Source organism: Polyodon spathula, chromosome 34 (assembly GCF_017654505.1).
Source record: "Polyodon spathula isolate WHYD16114869_AA chromosome 34, ASM1765450v1, whole genome shotgun sequence".
Lineage (NCBI taxonomy): Eukaryota > Metazoa > Chordata > Actinopteri > Acipenseriformes > Polyodontidae > Polyodon > Polyodon spathula.
In genome coordinates, this window is record NC_054567.1 from 4,205,649 (window position 1) to 4,230,433 (window position 24,785).

A 24,785-nucleotide genomic window follows, 5' to 3' on the forward strand; every position below is an offset into this window, starting at 1 on the left:
AAACAACTACAGTGATAAAGCAATATGTTGCATCATAGGCAACATTCAACTGTAATTATTGCATACAGTGCCATTTTCTTTGTTACTTTTAAAAACGTCACTATTTTCAATTCTTTCAAGCTAAGGAAGCAGGTATCAGTCATACCAGCCGCTTTCTTACTGCTGATTCTGGGTGCCCCACTCTGACCCACTGACTCAATCACTGTGTGCCGTCAGCTCAGCTGGTCGCAAACTGAACTCCACCGCACTCAATCACTGTGTGCCGTCAGCTCAGCTGGTCGCAAACTGAACTCCACCGCACTCAATCATTGTGTGCCGTCAGCTCAACTGGTCACAAACTGAACTCCACCGCACTCAATCACTGCATTCTGACTACTCAACTGGTCACAAACTGAACTCCGCCGCACTCAATCACTGCGTGCTGACCACTCAACTGGTCACAAACTGAACTCCGCCGCACTCAATCACTGCGTGCTGACCACTCAACTGGTCACAAACTGAACTCCGCCCCACTCAATCACTGCGTGCTGACCACTCAACTGGTCACAAACTGAACTCCACCGCACTCAATCACTGCGTGCTGACCACTCAACTGGTCACAAACTGAACTCCGCCGCACTCAATCACTGCGTGCTGACCACTCAACTGGTCACAAACTGAACTCCGCCCCACTCAATCACTGCGTGCTGACCACTCAGCTGGTCACAAACTGAACTCCACCGCACTCAATCACTGCGTGCTGACCACTCAGCTGGTCACAAACTGAACTCCGCCCCACTCAATCACTGCGTGCTGACCACTCAGCTGGTCACAAACTGAACTCCGCCCCACTCGTCAGCTCAGCTGGTCACAAATTGAATTTGGCATCATGTGAGTGACTTCTTACAGTATTTGGAAGCTCTTGTAAAATAAATGCTGAAAAAAGCAACTCAGTAATTGTATGTACACTAAATAAATGCAAGGTAGTCAAGTAAAAGAGCAGTTGTAAAAAGCAGACAATAAAAATCTCTGCAAATTAAACATGCAATCCCAGTACATGTGCTGCAGATATCTGAGCAATGCACTTTAATTACTCAACAGCAGTAACAAGCCTCCTTCAGCTACCCCAAAGACCCTGCAACAGCAGTGTGCAGATTGTCAGGACAATACTGCCAACCTAGGAACCAACACTGAAAAATACAAGGCGCAATTCCAGCTCTCACAAATACAAATCCATACAGAACCCTACAAATTACAATATCCTGTTCCAACTGTGCTGACTACACACAGACTACTAGACTCTTTATTGAGTAAATACAAACCTGATGATGCAAAATAGAAGCTCGCTAGATCTAGAAGCTGATTGGCTGTTTGCACTCAATTGTTTTCTAATGATAATTGCTATAGAATTCTATCCTTTTTTCATATCAGCAGCAGTTTTTCCCTTGAGGATGATTCATTGGTTTCTCTTATTCCAGGGACTTCACTAATGCAGGGTCCATTTAGCGACCGTTTATTAGTTTAAAGGAATAGTTTATACCTTCTCATTTTACATAACTTCTTTTTTTTAGATGTTCAAAATCCCATTATATGAGTTTTTAATCATCATTGTATTATGGTGTGAGGGTAATATTTACTATCACTGTAAAATTTAAATGCATGTTATTGTGTTTATGATTGTGCTTGTTATTCCACTGGCGATAGAGCCATGGTTTATTATGTACCATGCATGCTATGCTGCTGAGCAATTGTGTTTGATCTATTTAGATTAGGACGCTTCCCCTAATGAAGTTACCATAGCTATACATGTGAGACAAGGGTTTTGTTATAGCCATATGTTCAGTAATCTTCCAAGATAAGGGTAATGTTAAGTCTTTACTGGTAATAGTTTGGGACTAGAGAATAATAATGACAATGATAATAATAACGAGTAAACAATGTTTGTGTTTGTAAACAAAGATGGTATTCATACAGGTTAAACAAATATGTTGTAATACGGCAGGGAAGGGGTTACGTTTTCCATGCCCAAAAACATGGGCGAATACACATTTGTTTGTTTAATTGTTTTAAATTGTTTAATTATTAGTTATCCCCTGCACCTGGTGTGTATTGTAAATTAGAGCCAGGTGCAGGGTATTTAAAGAGAGCAGCCAGTCTGTTCAAGGCTGTAGTGTTAAGAGCCTGGTTGTGAGTGTGTAACACCGTCAAGAAGGTACTGTGAATAAACCTTTGTGCGTTTGGTTTTTGTTTGTTTTAAAACAGGTAAACAGCCTAGCTGTCCTGCATTATAACTAGGTTCCTGTGTGTGTAGTTAGTGCTTGAAAAAGAGCTAGGTGTTGGTTTTGTTTATTTGTTTGTGTTTATTTAAAGTGCGTACAAGTGCTATAAAATTCAATTTCTGTGTCCTGGGTCCTGGTTTAAAGGGGCAACGAATGAGTGCGAGTTGCAGTTCTCTTACAATGTATAAAGGAGAATAAACATGTTTAAAGTAGAATATATGAACTTTTATTGTAAATGGGATGAATGTTAAATAGTTTTTGTGTATAAAATTGTTCCAGGTGTAAGAGTTTATGGAATCATTAACCCTGGTACGAGTAGATGGAGCTGGGGATTATTGAATGCTGTGTCTTTCCCTGGGGATTTTAGTCATTGTAAGTACAACCTGTTAGACAGTTGTAATCTGAGTTAAGTATAAAATAAACATGTATACCTGTGAACACTACCATGCGACTGTTTCCTGCGTTTTAAAGACCTCCGTGCTCCTGAGAGAATAATGTGGCTGGGGGTAAACTCGGACCATCGCCTCGTTACATACTGTGTCTCATGTGGCAAGCACTGATTTGTGGGGTCAGTCTCTGATCAAGCCTGAGCAAAGTGGAATTTCTGTAATCAGGCCAGTATAAAAATGACCACTAGGGGTGTGTACCGATAATCTCTTCCCTCCCATGAGTAAGCATTAATTGATAGGATTAATCACCCTGCTGCCCTATGTGGAGTCTTGCATAGATACCACCAGCACAGGCATGCTTTCAGTTGTATGTGAAGGCTTTCATGAAGAGGGCATGAATTGTGCTAAGGACATGAACTGAGTTAATAATAACATTTTCTCAATGCATATATTACAACATATGTTTATGTATTTGTTCTATTTGAATGCATTTGTGAAGAGCATACACATTTGATATTGAATAACCGCAATTCATCTATTTACCCTTTATTTGAGGGGGGTTGACTTGTACTTATGTGAAGATCTCCATCAATAACCTTAAGCTGGTCAATAAATGAAAACAAATGAAAACTTGTCTCAACTAGTTCAAACCAGATGGTGTAATACCAGCTTTATCACACATTGGTACTGGGGTAAACTGTGCATATTACTTTGTATAAAGCACATTGTCACCTGCAATATTATCTGTAAGAAAAACTCATTTTATATAGCCCATGCTTGATTTATTAAGTCACATTTTAAGTTTTATGTACAGTAGAACCCCAGAGTTCACAATTCACGAACTGACCGGTCTATAAACGCCCCACTTTCAACCGGATTAAGCAAACATGCAATCACTCGACCATGCATACAATTCAACCAGATAGGCACTCCTCTTATGTACCCATAAATGTATCCAGTTAAAGGTGAGGCAGATTTCAAAGCAAGTCTGGGCAATTTTATTAGGAACATTTTAGTGTCAAACAATGGCTCAGTTTTTTTTGTTTTTGTTTTTTTTTTTAAAACCAAAGAAGGGTAAATGACTGAGCAAGCTGCATGAATGCATTTTTTTAAATAAAAATAAGCACTACGTTAACCCAGGTTTTCCTGGGTTTTTGCTACAGTTACAATTTTAATGATAACTTACATTTAGCCTTTTATCCATTTATAGTACTGTTTTAAATACTTTAGAACTTTAAGAATATTAGTATTGCATTACTGTGCTCTATCCTTGTATTATTCATCAGATTGGGAGTGCAGATAGCAGGTGTACACATTTAATAAAATCATTGAAAACAAATTTTCAGTTACAGCCTTTTCACACTTATGAACAATCTCCATTCCCAAGGTGTTTGTAACTCTGAGGTTCTACTGTACTATATTTGTGAGCCAAGGAAAAAGAAGGGGATGGCTGAACCAAGGACAGCGTGACTCACCTCGAGGAATTTGACCACCGCTATGAGCTTTCCCCATTGTGCCAGTCAGGGGAAGGACTCACATTGCAATAAATCCTGTGCCAGTGGCATTAAAACAACATGTATACTAAGATATGAAGCTGGCTTTGGCCTTGACTGTGCTGTGTCTAGAAATGTGTCTTCCTTTCTAACCTTCCTTTCTAACCTTACAACCACCCCAGTTAAATCATTGCCAGTTACCCACACAGAATATCATTGCAATACCAACATCGATGAAACACAAGCAGACCCATTAGCACCTCCAATGGTCTAGCTGCAATCAGACTACTGACTGTACTGCACAGGGGTGGATTACTGGTAGAAACATGTTTCTGAATGCCGTTACATTATTTCTAACATTTCTAAATTAAAGTACTGTTTAAAAACAATCAAAGAAAAAAAATCAATTAAAAGGAGGCTAGTGATTACTGTATAAAAACCTTGCTAGCACAGCTTAAAAGCTTTGTGAATAGGGCCACTGGTCTAAGGAAAGCCAACATTGGAGGGGTTTATATAATACAGAGCTTCTTCAACGCTTGTACATTTTATCACAACAACACGTACCCTATTGTCAAACACACTCTGTGATCTTACACACAGCTTATCAGCAACACTTCCTTCATGTGCTTCAAGTCAGCTTGTATTGAAATAAATCCCTGATGTAAACAAACACTTAATATAATGAGCTGCACTGCCTGCTGTCGTCAATTTCAGGCAATCACAGCCTCTGGTGTGCAGGGTTTCGTTTGCCCATATGGAGGAGAAATGTATGAAACACAATATATTCCACATATTTATTATAAAGTATTTTAAGTATGCATTGACATATATGTCCATATATTTTTATGAATTCCCTAAATAGATTTTACATGCTGAAATATTTCAAATATATTTTGTATCTTGAAGGAATGTATTGACAAAGATGCTGAAATATATGTTAATATTTACTGAATGCATTGTTGTATAAAAAAAATGATCTTTTACAAAAGGAATAGAATACACTGTAACATATTTGAAATATATTTGTAGTGCTCTGAAATCTTATTGCTTTCCTCCATGCGTCTCATCACATGCTCATGCTAGAACACTGTGTAAAGGAAACTCCTCTGTCCACATTGTCCACTCTTCCTCTGTTACAAGCTAGCAAACATAAGCAGCACTGTACTTTAGCTGAACTAAATGCCCAAAGGCAGTTAACAGAAGCTGACAGAAGAAATTGCATACTAGTTGAGTTTTGCTGCTGCTGGTGGTGTATTCTTGTTTGTAGAGCACAGTAGTGCAACTTTTATTTGTGGAGCAGATGGGAGCATAAGATGGGGGAATACACTATATTCTTAATAAAGGAAATTCCACTGGCAATAGAGACACATGCAATGATTCTGTACATAATGCTAGGCTATTACGAAAGGCTAAGATCAGCTGCAACAGTAAATTGGTAGAATGGTACCACAGTAGTATACTTGTCCTACTTTGACACACTAATGGTATCACAGTAACTGACTCATCGAATATTAAAGTGGAACTCAAGGAGGTGTCTCGCTACTTTTTAATTTCACACTCAACCAAGCACTTCATCAGTTTTACACACAAGTAGTTTCTAATTCAATGATTTCTATTTACATTTTCAACCAATTATATCTCTTATGTTGGATCACCTTTCACAGATTTGAGCTTTCAAATACATGTACTAAGATTATGATCACTTCAGACATGAAACATGGGCTTCAGTGACTTTATATTCTGCTTGTTATATCCTGCAATGTACTAATCTGACAATGCCCAAGACTACCCCCTTCCCCTAACACTTGTAGACCTCTACATGCAATTATGCAACACTTACTTGCACTAGATTTTACTAAGCTCGAGCGATTCAGTCAGTTAAATTGGTCCAGCCCCAAAAAGCTCAGGCAGAGAGTAATATAATAAAGAGCAATCAGCTTGTGAATTCTTCGGGTTTGAACGAGACTGTGACACCAGGGACTCCATTCTTAATGAGAAAGCCTCAGAGCTTCATTCTCTTACATTCCTATTCCAGTCAGCACCGCCAAATAACATAAGTTATATTCTGCATGTACGCTCTGCAATTAACAAGCATCCCAGCTCACATAAATGTCAGCTGCAATATTCATGTAATTAGACCTCTAAGCAGTGAACTAAAATGAACTGTGAGATGAAAACACTTCAGCGCACTCATGTTTCATGTATCTTGATGTTGAGTTGAGTGTGGCTTGATACTCTGAATTGAATAAATAGTGGTCATTTAGTGTACTAGATGGCGCAGCCTCACAGTCCAGTCTCAACGTAGTCCACCAAACCACTACTGAACGGGCTATTTCAGATTGAATGGCAGGGGTATTCAGGTCAGGATTGAGGTGCCGAGCTGTGAGGGGAAGCTGTCATGGCACCACCCTCCTATTATTCTCCCATAGTAAAAGCACAGCAAAATGTACTAAAGGATATTGAAAGTATGGTAAAGCATAGGCAAGCATTAGAAAGCACAGAGTGGTATGGTAAAGCATAGGCAAGCACTGGAAAGCACAGAGAGGTGTGGTAAAGCATAGGCAAGCATTGAAAAGTACAGAGAGGTATGGTAAAACATAGGCAAGCATTGGAAAGCCCAGAGAGGTATGGTAAAACATAGGCAAGCATTGGAAAGTCCAGACAGGTATGGTAAAGCATATTTAAAAACATAGCAAACTATGATGAATTGTGGTAAATGCATAGTATAGCCATGGGAAAAGCATAGGAATGTACGTCATTTTCTAAAGCAGGTTTAAACAAAAACAATAGTGCACAGAATCACCCTGTATTATTATATTATTGTTATAGTGTATGATTCACACAGACACAGCCCATATTATTATTATATTATTATAGTGTATGATTCACAAAGAAACACCCCGTGTTATTATATTATTGTTACAGTGTATGACTGTGGTAGTGTGCCCCGCCATTGTGCATATTGTTGTGTTATATGTTGTATGTATGGTGTTAATGTTAGTGTATTGTAGTTGGTATATGGGACACATGTGTTTAAAATGTATATTTGTATTTAGGCACGAGGATTGCACAGCACTTCACGTGCAGGTAAAAAGTAATAATATGTGAGCACGGGAAATTGCACTTCATTAATTCATGTGCAGTTGTACCGAGACTCCAATTGAATGACTGATTAGCAATCGAGTCTCGGTACAGTTGCATAAAAGCTGCATGTTTTCACTCACTCGGGGTTGTGTGTTCAGGGCGAAGGAATGGGTGTGAAGAAGAAGAAGTAAAATAGTAAAATAATAAAATATTAAGTGTAGTATTCGTCCCTGTGCGTCAGTGTCTCATTTAGTGATAGCGCGTTTTGTTTGTCTGTTTGTTTTGGCTACCAGTGCCGTGTCCTGTGTTTTGTTTGTTGTCTTTTCTGTCTGTCTGTTTTTATTTTCTGTCTGTTTAATTATTAAACTGTGCATCAGCGCCTTCACCAGTGTGACAATGATTCACAAAGAAACACCCCGTATTATTATATTATTGTTATAGTGTATGAAACACAAAGAAACATTCCATATTATTATAGTATTATTATAGTGTATGATTAGTACAGAAACACCCCACATTATTATATTATAGTGTATGATTCACACAGAAACACCCCGAATTATTATTATTATTATTATTATTATTATTATTATTATTATTATTATTATTATTATTATTACACCGTTTAACACATTTTTATTTTTTTTTTGGTTCCTGGGTAGTAAGTGTTATTTCCTAATTGCTTATGCCTCAAAAGTATAGAAAATGGCTATTATTCACCACAAACTTTGCTTTTGTGGCCAAGACAGTGATATTCCAAAATATCACTATTTCCAATGGGAAAACGGGCAAATGTGTGTCTTTTCGTTCAGATAAAGTCAGAAAAAAAGAAAATATGAATCCAAATTAACATGTATTTATACTAAAGTAATACAACAATGACTACAAAAGATTTAGAAGTGAGTAGTTTTTCGAGATTTACGATTATACTGTATTTACAGTATAATCGTAAATCTCAAAATACTACTCACTTCTAAATCTTTTGTAGTCATACACTATTATTATAGTGTATGATTCACACAGAAACACCCAGTATTATTATATTATTATAGTGTAGGATTCACACAGAAACACCCCGTATTATTATATTATTATAGTGTAGGACTCACACAGAAACACCCGTATTATTATATTATAGTGTATGATTCACACAGAAACACCCAGTATAATTATATTATTATAGTGTATGATTCACACAGAAACACTCTGTATTATTATATTATTATAGTGTATGATTCACACAGAAACACTCTGTATTATTATATTATTATAGTGTATGATTCACACAGAAACACTCTGTATTATTATATTATTATAGTGTATGATTCACACAGAAACACCCGTATTATTATATTATAGTGTATGATTCACACAGAAACACCCGTATTATTATATTATAGTGTATGATTCACACAGAAACACCCAGTATAATTATATTATTATAGTGTATGATTCACACAGAAACACTCTGTATTATTATATTATTATAGTGTATGATTCACACAGAAACACTCTGTATTATTATATTATTATAGTGTAGGATTCACACAGAAACACCCGTATTATATTATTATAGTGTAGGATTCACACAGAAACACCCCGTATTATTATATTATAGTGTAGGATTCACACAGAAACACCCAGTATTATTATATTATTATAGTGTATGATTCACACAGAAACACTCTGTATTATTATATTATTATAGTGTATGATTCACACAGAAACACCCAGTATTATTATATTATTATAGTGTATGATTCACACAGAAACACTCTGTATTATTATATTATTATAGTGTATGATTCACACAGAAACACCCGTATTATTATATTATAGTGTATGATTCACACAGAAACACCCAGTATAATTATTAGGGCTCATTTGATTTTCTCTGTATTTTATGCAAGCAATGCACACACAGCCTTATTGCATTCCAGTGCTGATCCTAGTGGAATGCATTTACACTTTGCATTTGTATTCAGCACACAGCTAAAGTACAGCCATAAATCAAGCCTGCACATAGAAAATTGAATTGAGAAGATTTCAAGCCACTGAACCCTGTAAACAAATAATAAAATAAATATGAATTCAATATTGTGGCACTACGCTGCCAGGAAATCAATGTTCTTCGTTTTCTTGAAGCATCGTTGTAATTGGTGTCTCTCTTTACCTAACCAGCAAGGTTACTCATTACTAGATACACTATGGCTATATATTACAATTCCAGTTGTACTGTCCCATGGATCTGCAATACGGAGTAGTATTGATACTTCTTCATTTGACCATTTCTTTAAAAAAATGTACAGAAAACAATCCACTTTTATAGCGCTTTTTTTCTTTCACAGGAAGCAGCTGTAAGCACATGAAACAAGAGTCTTCATTCAAAAGAAGGAGCACCGGGGAGTTTGGTTCTTCTAAAGCAGCTGAGATGCCAGCAGGTAATGCTTCACCAAGCAGCTCTGCTTCTTCAAGGGAAATATACATGTGTTTACAACCAGCCATGCTGATGCCACAGTGGTATATTTAAAGTGCTCAGTAAGAAAAAGAAGTAGAATGGGTTTGCTTGTTCTAACCATTTGAGCTCAACACTGTAACTGTAGGTCCTGACTGGAGAATTGCTCTGCTAAGGTGGGTGCATCATGAAATATCCCACATGCCACATGAAGCAGAGTAAAGATTAAATATTCAAGTTAAATATTTGTATATTATTTATATTTTTAATTATAGTTCGGGAGGAGGGTCAGACACCAATCTCTGCGTCACAAATTGAATCATTCAATTTACACATTAGCTAATTAAGATTGTTAGCACTATAAATACCCTCTTCACTTTCCTCTCAGTTGTGTTTCGATTTCAACGTAAAAGCACGCATCACAGTCAATATTCTGGATTATTCAGTTTCGTCGAATGATGATCTCTTTGCAGTTTTCCCGGAGCCGAGATCCACTCAACCAGTTCAGCCAGTCCTTTCCAGGCCAACTCCACGACAACTAAGGTCGGTGGTATTTACCACTCCGAACTTCTCTGCCCAGATCTGTCTGCTTCTCCTGTCTACCGTAGCTCCCATCTGCCCTTCAGATTCTAGTATGCTCGGCACGAGGTTCAACTGCTCACCCCATTGACCCTTGACCCTGTCCCCTCATGTCCCTCAGGCACATCTTCTGAGTACAGTGGCTTTTCAAATTTTATTTTTCTGTTCAACTGACGTTCGGCTGCAAAAGCAGCCTATAGATATGCAATACCTTGTCAGAAGCGCTGTGCTAGATCCTCCTTAATAACTACTGCATTCCTTTTGTGCTGAATCTCCTGGATGATTTTCTTCAATTTGATTTTCCCCACACTTCCCCTGCCCAGAAAATAAGAAAATCATTATTTTCAAATCTCGGCATCCCCCTACCATCAGAAAAGACCTTGGGTCCTTTCACTTCCATTGAGTTTCTAGGCTTCACCCTGGATTCCCAATCTTTTTCAGCCTCAGGGAGCAATCGTATTGTTTCTATTTCTACTTTTCTGTCCGGTCGCCCTCCTACCAAACGCAATCTTCTGTCTCCTAGGCCATTTAAACTATGCAATGAGGATAATTCCTCAAGAAAGAGCTTTCATCTCCTACCTTCTCTTGATCCCTTCTGTTGATTCCCTCAACAATGTCATACCTATAGATCCTTTTTTCCACAAGGAACTCTGCCTCCTACTAAAAAGTCTGGAACGGCATTACTTTTACATCGCGTGTCTCCTGCTGCATGAAGACATTCAACTGTTCACAGATGCAGCTCCCTCTCTCTGCTTTGGAGGATACTATAAGGGAAACTGGTTTTCTTCTTGGCCCAAAGAATTCATCAGCTATCCCAGATCGCTCCTCATCATTGTACAAAATGTACACAGTTGCTGTAGCAGCATTCCTTTTTGGGGGTCTTCCTAGGCCCAAAAATCCATTCTTCTCCACTCAGATAATTCAGCTACAGTCCAAATTAACAACGAGATTCAGAGCATTAGCTCCTGAAGACTACCTCCTGCCAACTCAGTTTCCTCCCTTTTCAGTCCTGACATTCATGTGAGCCACCCGCTGCATTCCCTAATTCTGCAGGCTCAAGAAAGTCTTCTCAGCATCACTCCCTGCTCACTGCACATGTACTGGTCATTTTGGAATTGCAATCCGTTCCCTTCATTTTCAATGCCTGTAGTATTATCCTATATTATATCCCTTAAGAATGGAGTTATAAGAGTTTCCTCCATCAGTATTTCAATTTCCGGCATCCATTTTTTCTACAAACTCATTTTCGGCATCCCAGCTCTACACTCGGCAACTCACACATTTTAATCCTAAAAGGGCTTCAACGACCAGAATCTCTTTCTCCCCCTGCTTGCTTACCTATCATCATCAACATACTCTCTTGGTGCCTTTCATCTGCTCCAGCTAATCCTCCCAGTTTTTAGATAAACCTTAAAGCTCTTTTCTCTTAGCCTTCTTGGGTTCCTTAGGTGCTCCAGAGTCTACATCGTTCTCAAATTCAACCCCCAGATTCACCCCTGTATCTCCGACCTCGCAGTTACCTCATCTGATACCTTCCTTCCTGCTCAAAAGAAGTAAAACTGTCCAGGAAGATTAGGGAACCCTTTCTATTTCGTTTATAAATAAAACTCCCATGTTAGCCCATATGACCCCTTTCTCTCTTACGCATCTCCATCTTTCTCAGGGCACATCACCCTCAGATCCGCTGTTTAGTAACGAAAATGGAACAATTGTCACCCACCATTGGTTCTTCTTTCACCTTCCCCAGATTCTTTCCAGGTCCGGATTCACAGCTGAGCAGTTCTCCGGTCACTCCTTCAGAGTCATAGCAGCTTCTTGCCACAGAGTTCCAGGCTCCCTTATCAAATGGTTAGGTTGTTGGTCATTCAGTGATTACCAGGTTTACGTTAGAACAATATGGATCCTAAAAATGCTTTTACAAAAATGTGCTCTTAAGCGTTAGTAGCCTGCCCGGAGGAAGGGCAATCAGACCAGCCATGGATTCCCAGAGGTTTATTTCCCAAAAATGGGTTTTGTTTTCCTCTCCTGTGTGCTGATGATCATTTGTTAAAGGTTGGCTAAACAGTCAGGTTAGCTATATTCAATACTAATTGTGGCATTGAGACCGGCTTGTTCTTTTTCAGGCAGCGAGCCTCGAAACCAAGTTAGGTTTGATGCCAAATGAAAGTGTACATACAACATAATTCTCTGTAAAATTACATGCTCCACATTCTCCACAATAAATAGTTGTACTAAAACATTTAGTGATTGGTGTTTATCCCGAACTACTGAATCAAGAGTTTATCGGAATATAGCCAGCGTTACATGAAGCTGTGTGAAGAATATGGGTCTGAAGTCACAAATTCCACCTAAAGAATGCCCCCAGTTTGTCGATCACTGCACAAGTTGACGTCACAAAGCAGTTCAGCACTATTACTAGTGCAGCTGAGGCAGTTAGCAGTGTAGTTAATTACTTCTCTGCAAACAAACATGCCTTGTACGTACAACTGACAGACTGAATGCTCATCTAAGACACCTTCCAAGTATCAGGAAGTAAAAAGAAAGACATTGGCAAGTCGATTTTGGTATTGATGGCACATCATTTCTAATGTTTTCAGATTGTTTTAGCCTCCGGATTTAGATAGAAACCTTCAGCACCGCTCCAATGAAAACTGCAGATGAGTATATTTCAGTCACACTAAGGCTTCAAAAGCAGCTGCACGGGACAAAAGCACAGCCTAAGTGTAGAGCGTTAACAACCCCTTTAATTCCCAACTGGAGATAACAAGTCGAGACCAGTCATGCTTCAGCCGATGGCAGGAGATCAAAGTAGGAAGCAGCTATTAAAACACTTTCTACTGAATCTTACTTTGTTTGGCTAGCACAGCTATTTTAACTTTTCTCCAGTGGAACAATGAGATGTCTGTGTCTAGAAAAAGCTACGGGATGACATTTGGAGTGAAAAAGAAGCTGATTCACACAGCTTCGGTTTACTCAAATATGTAATGTGTTATGAACTAAATATTAGTTTCTGGTTGACTGCAGCACATCTGCATATCAATGAGGATTGAAAGTGCTCTCTGGTAGCAGGTCTCATTAATTTTGTGAAAATGGCCTGGAGGGCCATTACAACACTGAAGGATGTAGACGACAAGCTTTCAGTTTCATTAAAATGTATTCACTGAGGGATAGTACCTGTCTTTGACTAGTCATTGCCAGTATTATCTGGTGTTAGACATTTTACAGCTCAGTTGATTTGCAATTTCCCTATGGTATTGCATGAAGAATGACTCCCTTTTGCTAAGCAGCCTAACGAACTGAATTACACTAAAGATTACTGCCTGTGCTTGTTCCATGCTTGTAATCATTGGCTACTGCACTTTGCACTGACTGAAAGAGGGGAGAAAAAACGTTACCTACACACTGAACTTGAAAAAACGCTACTGTTACACTACTATTATTCTTGATGTTAGATCTCCTTTCCAACCTGCGAGGATGCTGTGCAAAGGGAACAGAATACCCTGGACTAAAAGACACAACAGTTTTTTCCCAGGGTTAGGTAGAAGTCGGCCATCTAGAAAGGGGACAAAGCTACGGTATACAAACTCAATGACCCGGACGGGAAATGGCATGGCATGTGATCTGTTCCTTTGTGAATGGTTACGTTAAATGACCAGAAGGAGAACCTGTGCTGTGAAACATGAATGTTTGTTTTTGTTTTTCGTTAATAATACTGTTTGTAATTATTTGGACGGGTAACACGATCTGGAGCTGTCACCAAAGGCCAGCACTAAACCTGGATCAACAACACTGCACTTTTGTCGTCAATAAAGAACTGTATTGACCATGAGAAATAGAGCACACACTGTGGACTGATGTTTGGGTTTGTGTATGTGTTATGTGTGGGTGAACTGAAACGGGACTGTTTTTATTTCGGGGCAAACCAGCTGATATAAGTAAGCAATACATGTCACTGTATTGCTTCATTAACATTGTTATTGTTTACTGCTGTTAGCCATCAGGCATTGGATTATACAATTAAACCTTCATTGCACCTGGATTATTGTTGTTTGTCTGATTATTGATTACCTGCATCTGCTCTCTGTTAATCACTTAGCCACAGCTACCTACACCTAAACTTTTAAACATGAAATAACCATTTCCCTGGACTTTGTTTAAGAGGCCAGCTAAACAAAACTTAAAAGGTGTGGCATTTTAGTTTTTTTTTTGTTTTTATCGGTTGATTTAACTTAATTAAAAGTTCACACACACACACACACACACATATACAGTATATATATAATTTATCTAGCACATCTAATGCTCGTATTTGCTTGTCAGTGTCAGAACCTCCCTTGAACAGCCACTGTTCCAGACAGACAGTGTGAGAGGACAGGGCTAATGACCGTCAATGGAAGTTGAATTCTGACATACCCATGTTATCACAAGCAAGGTTAAGTAAGGACAAAATGGGTTACATACAGTAGCACTGTATCAGCAGATGTGCATTAGAAATCACACCTAAGGGAATGCAATTATGTCTATTTGCCAGGGTAGAAGCTCCTGCTGATTTTGCAAAGTTCTGTATTTTTTTAAATCCATCATTTCCTTTGCAGAATCAGTAAATCCTGCTGTCTTTTTGCTTTTCTCACAGCAGATTGTCCTGCTACCCTGTGGGTGATTGGATGAGAAACCAGGCATGAAGATGAATTTCTCTAGAACTGCTACAGTACATTGCTGCTGGTCCTAGCGTCCTTTTTATAAATCCCAACTTCCAAAAGGAATCACCAACTATCATCACAAATTCATAAATTATTTTTAATAATATAAACATTAAGATAATATCAGTGTTCTTGGGACTTTGCGGTGAGTATATATATATATATATATATATATATATACACACACACTGAATATTATTTGACATAATACATGGTAACAGAATAAAAAAAAGGGCAGGGATGAACTTGAAGTCTGAGAACTGAACGAACAGTAAAAGTAATCCGTTCCAAACCGTACAGGATAATAAGGCAGCATTAAACAAAACAAGACTTATCCACTGTTGCTATCTTCACCTGCATCATAACTCACATTCGACAAGCAACTTCAACAATAACGCATGCTCCCATGTATCGCAATGCTAAGAAAATATTTTCAGCAATGGCAGCTGGCACAGAGTTAAAACAATTATGCAGCATTTGCAATGTAAATTATAGAAAACTGCAGTTATAATATCATTGGTTACTAAACCCTAAGCCAGAAGTCATCTAACATTCTTCCACTTGTGTCAATTACCTAAATATTACATTGGCAATCATACCTTATACAGGTTAGGCCATTACAGTTCACACAGAGTTAACCTGAAGATGAATCAGTGGCTTTACCAGCTATTTAAAATACTGATCAAACATATGTAAATGAGCTACCAGTTGTACTAGCTGATTGACCCTAGTGCAGCAGATAGTCAGGACGACTAAGAATATCAGTGCTTGCCTGTGAGAATGGGTCTGAATATTCCCTTCATGTGTGTACTTCATGGTTGCCTATTAGGGAGTTCAATACCTTTCTTGTGATAAGGTGAGTGTTCGCATTCCACTTAAAGAACTTACTTGAACCCATATTATTTTTGAGGGGGTAGCCTTTTCTTTCTTTTTCACTTCCTAATCTTAAACCTTTTTGGCATGAATGGCAATATTCTAGTGTCTTTTGCATATGTATAGTGTCATGACATTTACCAATTGATACAATTCACACAAAATGTCTTTTGGACTTCCTAGTTATGCACCATGCCTGTGAACAGTGCCTGTGTGGGATTCCACAATTAACCATAAGGAATAAACCATAGCAAAAAAAAAGATTTTGAAAAGCAGAAGAGGACAGCATCTCCAGTGAAACCTGCCTCCCTAGCAGGAGACCACAACAAAAGTTGAGTACCAGGCAGCCAAGAACAACAGACCAATTTTGTAGTAAAAGAAACAATGAAGGAAAAAAGACCACACATAATCCCTCTGCAATTTTTCCATTTACTTTTAAACAATGAAACAGGCAGATGTGTTTTGATACAAAACCAGAAAACTTTTTAACTCCCATCTGCCATGTGATAACCAAGATCCACGTTTATCAAGAAACTTGAGGAGTCAGTTATCAATTCTACAAGTTAATAAGACATTTCATAATGCATACAATAGTGACATTTACATGTGGAGTGAAAGGTTATATCTCATGATACTGAACAGAAGAATATGAGGAATGGCAGCAAAACCAACTTGCCACTTGGTGTCTGTGAGGGTATGCTATTCATCCCTACAGTAAGCACAGTATGGGTTCTAGATGTCACCTGGTTAAATATAAAGAGAGATATCAAACATATCCAAACAGCGGGGTTCCGAAATACTGCCATTGTTTAAAACAATGAAAGAAGGTAGCCAACATGCAATTGTATCGTTTGAAGTCCTATTTTAATATTTAAACAGTGACGGTATTTAGATCAATTAAATAGACCCCTTAAATATACAGTTTAAATAAAATATATTTACCTGTAAATTTTATATCTGGTTGTAAATCCTTGACGAAATCTTTCCACAAAGGATAAATAACCCCGAGAGTGGTGGAAAGGCCCCCGGTCGGAAATGAGCCAATCAAATTTCTTGGAGACATGGTGCTCAGCAGTGGGTGGGTCCTGGCGGGAACACTGTACTGTTATATGGTCCCATATAAACAGGAAGTAGATGACCTCAATAAACCTCCAGTTCATGCTTTTCTTTCAGCCGCTCTCTGTTCATTCTTGCTCCATTCTGTGGAGACCTGCACAAGGGAAAAGGAAAACATGAGTCAGTGGAGTCTCATTACTCTGCTATAAGCAAGAAGTTATATTAATTTTACCCATTGGCAAAAGGACTACAAGGCTTTGAATGGGACTCTGGGAGTTGTAGTCTTTATTGAAGGTTATCAATTTGCCAATTGAAAAGGTTCCAGGAACTGTCACAAATAAACTGAATGGATCAGCAGGTTCTGAGCTTCCACTATGGGAATATGCTGTTGTATAATTAATCTTGCTTTTCAATTTGAATTACTTTTTGAGCAAAATTTAGTTTAAAATGAAATAAGAAATTCTTAGTTTGGCTCGAGATTTATTGATTAAGTGGGCTGAAGAAATTGAAAAAAAAAATATTTTAAATCAGCCTTTGATTAAGTAAATTAGGTTTAGGAAATATTTAAACAGAAGACATTCCAGATACTCCTGTACATTTGTTAAAATGAAACTACTCGGGAAGCACCCTGAGGATGGAGTGATCAGTGGATGAAATGCTAACCTGCATCTGTAGTCGCAGATCTTGGCAAGAGTGAGAAGATAGTTAAAGGAAGAGACCAGTTCTGAATGCTCTTTGGTGATTATAACAGACTTTGAACAAACCCTCCAATGGATCACTGCAGAGCAGTCTATGTGTGTGCTGCTGGGAACCCATGTATACATTATTAATACACACACAAACGCAGGGATAGAATCACACACTCCACAGGGGACAACGTTTACAGGTTGAAAACAGGGATGGGTCATGCCAAAACTGCATCATGTTTCATTAGCAGTTGGCTGTCTGACTGCATTAGTTTTTAAAAATAAATTGGTTCACAAAATTTGTATGAAACTCGCAGGACAGCAGGTCAGGAGAAATTACCATATGACAATGTGGGTCAACCCACAAATTGCAGTCTTTAATACCATATGCTTATTTCATTTTCTAGTTATATTTTTACAATTTCAAATCAATTAAAATGCCCTGAACCTATGCATGATTATGGTTATATAGGGTGATAATTTGCACAGCATTGCTGTTTTGCAGTTTTCAATTCTACTTCAATGCTGACATTATTAAACAACCCTCCGGTGGCCAAACAGGGTGTAACAAAAAGTCTCCTGCATGCCGGGGTCCCCTTTGCATACCATCCTCCACGTACCCTCCAGTTTCAGAGATGCTCCAGTAATGTGTGAATTATGAATCACTCTCTGTATAGACCTTCTGAAATGAAATAACACTTGTTATGAGCATCTAAAAACAACAATGGCTTGACTTTTGAACTTCCTATATTAGTGAGTCAAAGTTAGCGTATTTTGGGGGGTTAGTTTTGTTGTTAGTCACATTGTACAGTACCATTCCAAACAGTAACATATCCAGGTGCTATACTGCAACTATGATTAGAAAAGGCACATACAAGGGTGCTAATCAAGTCTCTATAATACATGCTCCTATTAACATTGCCAACTTTATGCTCTGTGCTTGTTTTTCAGATACAAGGCTGTATATAAAATGAATAATCATTTTCTGTAAGGTGGTCCAGTGATGATAATATTGGTGTTAATAAAACGTAAGGTTGTGATTTTAAAAACATTGGTTAGCACTCTTACCTAAACCTGTACAGAATCATTCTGATTTATTGAACAAATAAATCGCACAAGTGTTTTAGACAATTAAGTCAGAGATCTGATCAAAGCAAAGTTGTATAGTTACATCAGATCCACATGATGTAATTGCCATCTTATACCATGCTGCCTGTGATCTTTCATTGAACAGCAAGTGCTAGCAGATCCAAGCCTTTGTTAATGCAGATTCAACTAGCATTTAGCCCCATTAATATTTCGAACACAAACATAGGTGGAATCAATGGGTTGCCATGACATTACTATGATCAAATAAATAGTGATATCCAAGAGATAACAGGCTGTTAAGTGATTTCAATCCATGCAGCTTTTACACATGTTTTAATAAAAGAGAGCCAGAGTGACTGTGTTAATGAGTTTGTCAGAGCGCTGTGCTTTGCTGGACAACCACTGTTTATTGCAGAGGTATGTATTGGTGACTGTGCAACAGTACTGTCTGTTCATCAGCTAAAACACTGCCTAATGCTGAACTTTGAAAACAGACTTTAAATTTATGTGTAAGAAGTTGTCAGGATGTAACAATGAAAAGATAAATTACAGGTACGTTATTTAAACAGTTGTAGCAACACGGGGGGGGGCGGGGGGGGGGGGGGGGGGGGTATAATGCTATATTTAAAATTCCGTCCAAAAGATTACTAACCCCTACAGTGTGTAAGTAAACATAACATATACAAGGGATTCACTTGTTGGTGTGGTGACCCCAGTGAAATATGATAATTGTATCTAGACCCTAAGGATTTACTGATGTCACCGATACTGGAGGACTTTCGTACTCCCTCGATTCGCTCGTAAAAGGGAGATATCGGGCACAGTAATGACTCTCTAGTACACTATTTTTACTGGCTTCCTAAAAACTTCCTAAAAGCCTCATAGCAATGTTCTCTCCAGCAAATGAGGGGAGCTGAATGAAAGACATTTTCCTCTGCCCAATGTAATTACGTGTCATCTCCTCCAAGCCAAGTTTCCTGCATGTGTAACAAGGAGGTGGCTGCATACAAACTGACGACCCCACACAATGCAATCGAGTATCTTAACCACTATGCTAAAGAGCCAGGCTAATCTGATTTCATACTTACAGAGCTTTTAACCTCATCTCTTCTCACCGACAGAATCTGTAACGGCAGTGCATCACACAACATTGCCCGTACACATGGATACAATGTGCAGTTCCAAGAGTTATTCCGAAACAAAACCTGTGCTGATAACCAAGAATCGCATTTCAATGGTAATAACATTGCACCCTTGAAGTAATTAGCACTAATTCAAGGGATGCTGTCACAGCTCAGTAATGTATTTGGTAATCTAATGCAAAACTTCCGAGTAAATAAAAGCAGATCACTAGAAGTGAAGTTATTGAGATCACATGACAAACAATATATTATCAATAAACCTTACGTGGGTTGCTATTGATTTCTACAGATAAATACATGTCATTTTACTCTTAAGTGAAACAAGACATTTGCTGATGACTAACTTCTTTGAGGTAACAAACACACACACAACACCTTTCGTGATGAACTCCCTGGACTGTATTTCTTTGTGATTTGGCCCAGTATATACAAGTTTAGTTTACAGCAGCTGGAGTATAGCTTGAAGTCCATAATTGCATCATTCTATTTATTGTTTTGTATTACGTAAATAATCATGAATAATTTACTGTCCTTTCTTTTGATTCCTCTATTCAAGGATCAAGGCGAATTGGTGAATATGAATATATTTAGGCAGCACTGAATGATGTTTCCCAGGATCTCAGCCTCCAGATGACGAAGGACAAAGACCTCTAGAGCAACACGGGTGAGTTTGGGTGAGCTTTGGTACGAGTTAGCCAATGGAATTGAGAATAACTCAAGAAAAGAGGCCAAAAAAAAAAAAAAAAAAACAAGGAAATATTTAATAATAATGATTGTATAATTAAATCACAACAGAAAAAAAAAACTATTTGTATAGTTAAAATACTTTGAGAAGGACTGTTTACATCTTCTGCTGTATACTGATACTGTCACTACTACTAATCTAAGTTTGAGCTAGCAGGGCAGTGAGCCAGAATGTTATTGTTATTCATCATTGGTCAAGAGCCCCTTGACAAATTGAGTATAGCACGGGGCAGAGAAGAAATAAATTAGGACCAGCATGTTGCCCCTAAGAGGAAGATTATCCCTTTAGATTAAAAGCGCTGCCACTTTATTTCAGCTATGGGCCATGTAAACGGCAATCCCTGTGACTAGAATGCGACTGCTTGTTTTAACGGAAGAGGAAAGACAACAGCTTAGGCTGCCGGACACAGTTTCTATTTGCACAAGTGCAACTCAGTGTTTCATGGGGTGCGTTAAATAAACAAAATAATGGGATATAAACACTTGAACGTTTTATTAATCCATCTGGTGTTTTCCCCAGGGGTGGGGACTCAGTACTGAACAGTATTACATACAATTAAAATAATGGGGTCTAAATACTTGAACTCTTTATTAATCCATCTAGACACACTTCTGAACATTATTAAACACAATTAAAATAATCAAATCACAGCAAAACATCTAGTTCGCATGTTTTAGGGGGGCTGTTTTAATAGTTAGGTCAGTAAAATAGAACCTGTTTAGTCTAAGTTCACTTTCCTTTGTATGCTTGTTTAATTTGGAAAGGTAAAGTGAAATACAAATGTTCTTCTCTTGGTACCAACTCTAATGGAAGTTTTTGATTCGTGAAGTTTCACTGATATAGCCTAAGAGTTTACCTGACTGTATGCTAAGTATAATGAAGCTGTAAATGTACTGTACGATATTATAAAAGCATGCTTTACTGCAAAGCTAGTGTGCATATCTGCAGTTTAATATTGAAATTAGCTCTAGTAAAGAAGTACTGAATAATGTTACATTCACTATAGAAGGCTAGCTTGTTGGATAAAAATATAATCATAAGACAATTGATGATGTAAGTTCCCTGAACAAGAGTTACTAATACTGCAAGCAATCTTCAGTTTGCCGAATACTCCTCCCTCCAGTTTCTGAAGGGCACAAAGAGAGACGGCTAGGAAATAAGAGGTCTGGAACAGTAAATTATTTATAAATCAGTCTGAAAATTGCTCAGAAGATCACAATTAGATTCTAAAATGTACCCACGTACTGTTAGAACATTGGAAACCTAAATATGTTTTAGAAGAAGATCTGAACAAAGTACTATATTATCAGTGTTCTGGTTTGGTCTTAAATGAGAGCAAGATATAATCATTACACAGCATTCATGGCTGTCTCTCCTGCATTACTTGACAGGAAAATAACATGTAACTAATGTACAATGTGCAAAATAGTTCAAAGCAGTGTTTACACAGAACTAGGACAAAGACTTTGACTTTGTGATCCCTATTTTTTAAGAGTAATAAAAAAACGCCAAGAAACTACTGAGTAACCTGAAAGGGAAGTTCAAATATTGTAGTTTCTTGCTTGTTTTATACCGTTAAATGATTCCTCTCTGAAAATCTGCCTTTACACTTGCTTCAGCATTAGAGCCCCAGAGGTCATTCTCAGAACACATTTCCCTGCTCTGTGGGTGGTTTAGCTATCACTGCTCAGTCACTGATTTAACCCTAAATCTTTGTTCTATATGGTTAACTATATCTATATCTCTGAATAAAGATTTATAACAAGCATACACATATAGGATTACAGACAACAAACACTTGACTTTAGAACCGAAACAGGATTTTGATTGGACCTATCTTTTCTTGGGCAATCTTATGTATATATAATCTACTACTATGTATAATAATAAACACATTCATGCGTTCAAGGCTATGTGAAGAGTCTAGCTATGTGTTTGCTTCTTGCTCTTGCGTGCTAAAGTGTTCTTAGTGCATTGATTACTACTAAGGATTGATCAACAGTCTGCTATTCGATTAACATATTGGTCACTGTGGGACAATACAATGATGAAGACATGATAACAATAACCAAGGACTGGAGACAAATCTGAACTGATTGCACTTATCACAGCAAGAAGTCTGACCAGGAAGTGTACAATTAGGAGCTGTTCATGAGCTCTGTGTTTAACAGGGGCCTTACTGCTCAAACCCTGGCTCCTGACAATTTAAATACAGACTAATTCTGAAACCAAGCACTGGGTATGACACAGCAGACAACAGAAATAAAGCAATTACCCACTGCTCATTTCATTGCCCTTTTGTGTTAGGATTCTCTGTGAAGTTCAGCATACTAGTCATTATATTCCAAGATGAAATGCCGTGTTCTGTACAGTACCAATCAAGAATTTGATCAATGCAAGGCTTAAAATACACACTGGTGCACTAATGCTTTGAGTTACAATGCCAGCTTACCTGAATGCATTGATTTAATGTCTCGTGAGCATCATCAGTTAGGAAGAGTCTAGTATTCTATTAGCTCTGGAAATAATCAACCAGACTTGGAATGCACAGTGCATTTTGATTTATTCTACTGACCGATGGTAATAAAGTGTTGATGGTCGGTGACATTAACAAGAGGAAATATCCTCATTAGGCAATTTGTAAATGAAGGTGACAAAACTGCAGTGTGACAGAACTGTTAAAATAAACAACCTGATGTGATTATGATCAACTACAGACTACACTTACCTTGTTTTTCTAATGCATACAGTAGTGTAAGTGCACACACATTGTGCAAGCGATCCATATGGCTGAATCGTGTGTTGTACAGACAGAATCCCAACTGCCGTTTGAATAACAAATTCCTCATTTTAGTTCATTCTTCAGTTTTTTGGCAATGGCGCTGTCGATTCCTGGATGACAGGTGTTTTAAGTGGAACAGACTGGAATGTGATGACTCAAAGCAACCAGATTTTGCTGCAGATCGTCACCCCCTCACTTCCCTGAAGGTATCATTAAGAGATGATAACGTATTCCTCCACAACAATTAAATACTTTGCAGATTCATCACAATGAATCACAACAGATAGCTTGAAAATGTCTGTGAACTAAATGTTTTAAGCATTGTTATTTAAAGCAACGCTCGTCAATTGTATTAGAAGTGACCTAATTTAATACTCTGGTTGAAACTCAAAGTAATTAGGCTAATAGACAGACCAGCGCCATGGCAAACATTTCCCAATTATAATATATTAAGAGAATCATATGACTAATTTCCAGGGACCAACAAATGATTCGACACACACCCATACGACACGTACATTCACTTACAAACAAGCAATAATGCCATAAAAAAGATTGAAATCCTATTGACAAATGCTGTTGATATTGTACATGTATATATTTGCACTGTACAGTTAAGCCACCCCTCAGTTCAACACGTTTGGGAGCCTGTGCTCAAGAGAGGCCCAAGACTGAATGGCAGGCAGATGGTGTTCAGGTCAGGAGTGAGGAGCTCTTGCTTTCAGAACTGCAAGGGGAAGCTCTTATAGAGCCTGACTGCAACCACTGCCATTACCCCTCACCTTTCATAAGCTGAGGGAACACAAAGTCGCTGCGTGGCTTGGAACTGGGTTTCAGGAGACTAGGCTTCAGGTCACTGCATGGACCACCAGGAGAGACGTGGGGTTTGATACAGCAAAACTGCCTTAAACTAGGTCTCCCAGAACAAGGTTTCAAACCACTGTTCCTGGAAAAGTGGCTTCATGTTCCCTCAGCTTAAGAACTAAATGGCAAGCAGTCCCCAAAAAATAGACAAAGTTGATTTGGCTTAAAAGTCCCCAAAAAATAGACAAAGGGAAAGGTGATTTGTCGTCAGCAGGAAATAGTTATCTGTTTCCAACTATATATGTATCATTTATATATATATATATATATATATATATATCTATATATACTATATATATATATATATATATATATATATATATATATATATATATATATATATATATATATATATAGGGAGAGGTGCAATGTCTTGACAATCTTCTTTTTAATCCTTTTCATTTTTCACTACCTCTGGACTACCTTTGACAAGTTTCATTGATTTCTACGTCACAGTGATGGAAATTACCTTGTCCCTTCTGATTGCTATCTTAATAGCCAAAGACAAAATTCAGAGATCAGATGTGGAATAACCTTGTCGATTGTCATGGAATGCTTATTGATAGGAATCTTAACATATAAGAAACTTT

The 24,785-nt window shown here is 38.0% G+C and overlaps 1 protein-coding gene across 2 annotated transcripts in view; it reads right to left on the bottom strand.

Moving 5' to 3' along the window:
- LOC121303632 (BMP/retinoic acid-inducible neural-specific protein 1) overlaps positions 1 to 24,785 on the bottom strand; it is a 121,188-nt gene that overhangs the window by 73,682 nt on the left and 22,721 nt on the right. The window contains exons 2-3 of one of the 2 annotated variants that reach the window (XM_041234436.1): positions 18,194 to 18,255; positions 16,774 to 17,041 (exon numbers count right to left, since the gene is read on the bottom strand). In XM_041234436.1, coding sequence (XP_041090370.1) covers positions 16,774 to 16,991 — 218 coding nt within the window. In that variant the 5' untranslated portion in view covers positions 16,992 to 17,041; positions 18,194 to 18,255. The remainder of the gene's footprint in view (positions 1 to 16,773; positions 17,042 to 18,193; positions 18,256 to 24,785) is intronic. The other variant, XM_041234435.1, reaches the window with a different exon arrangement.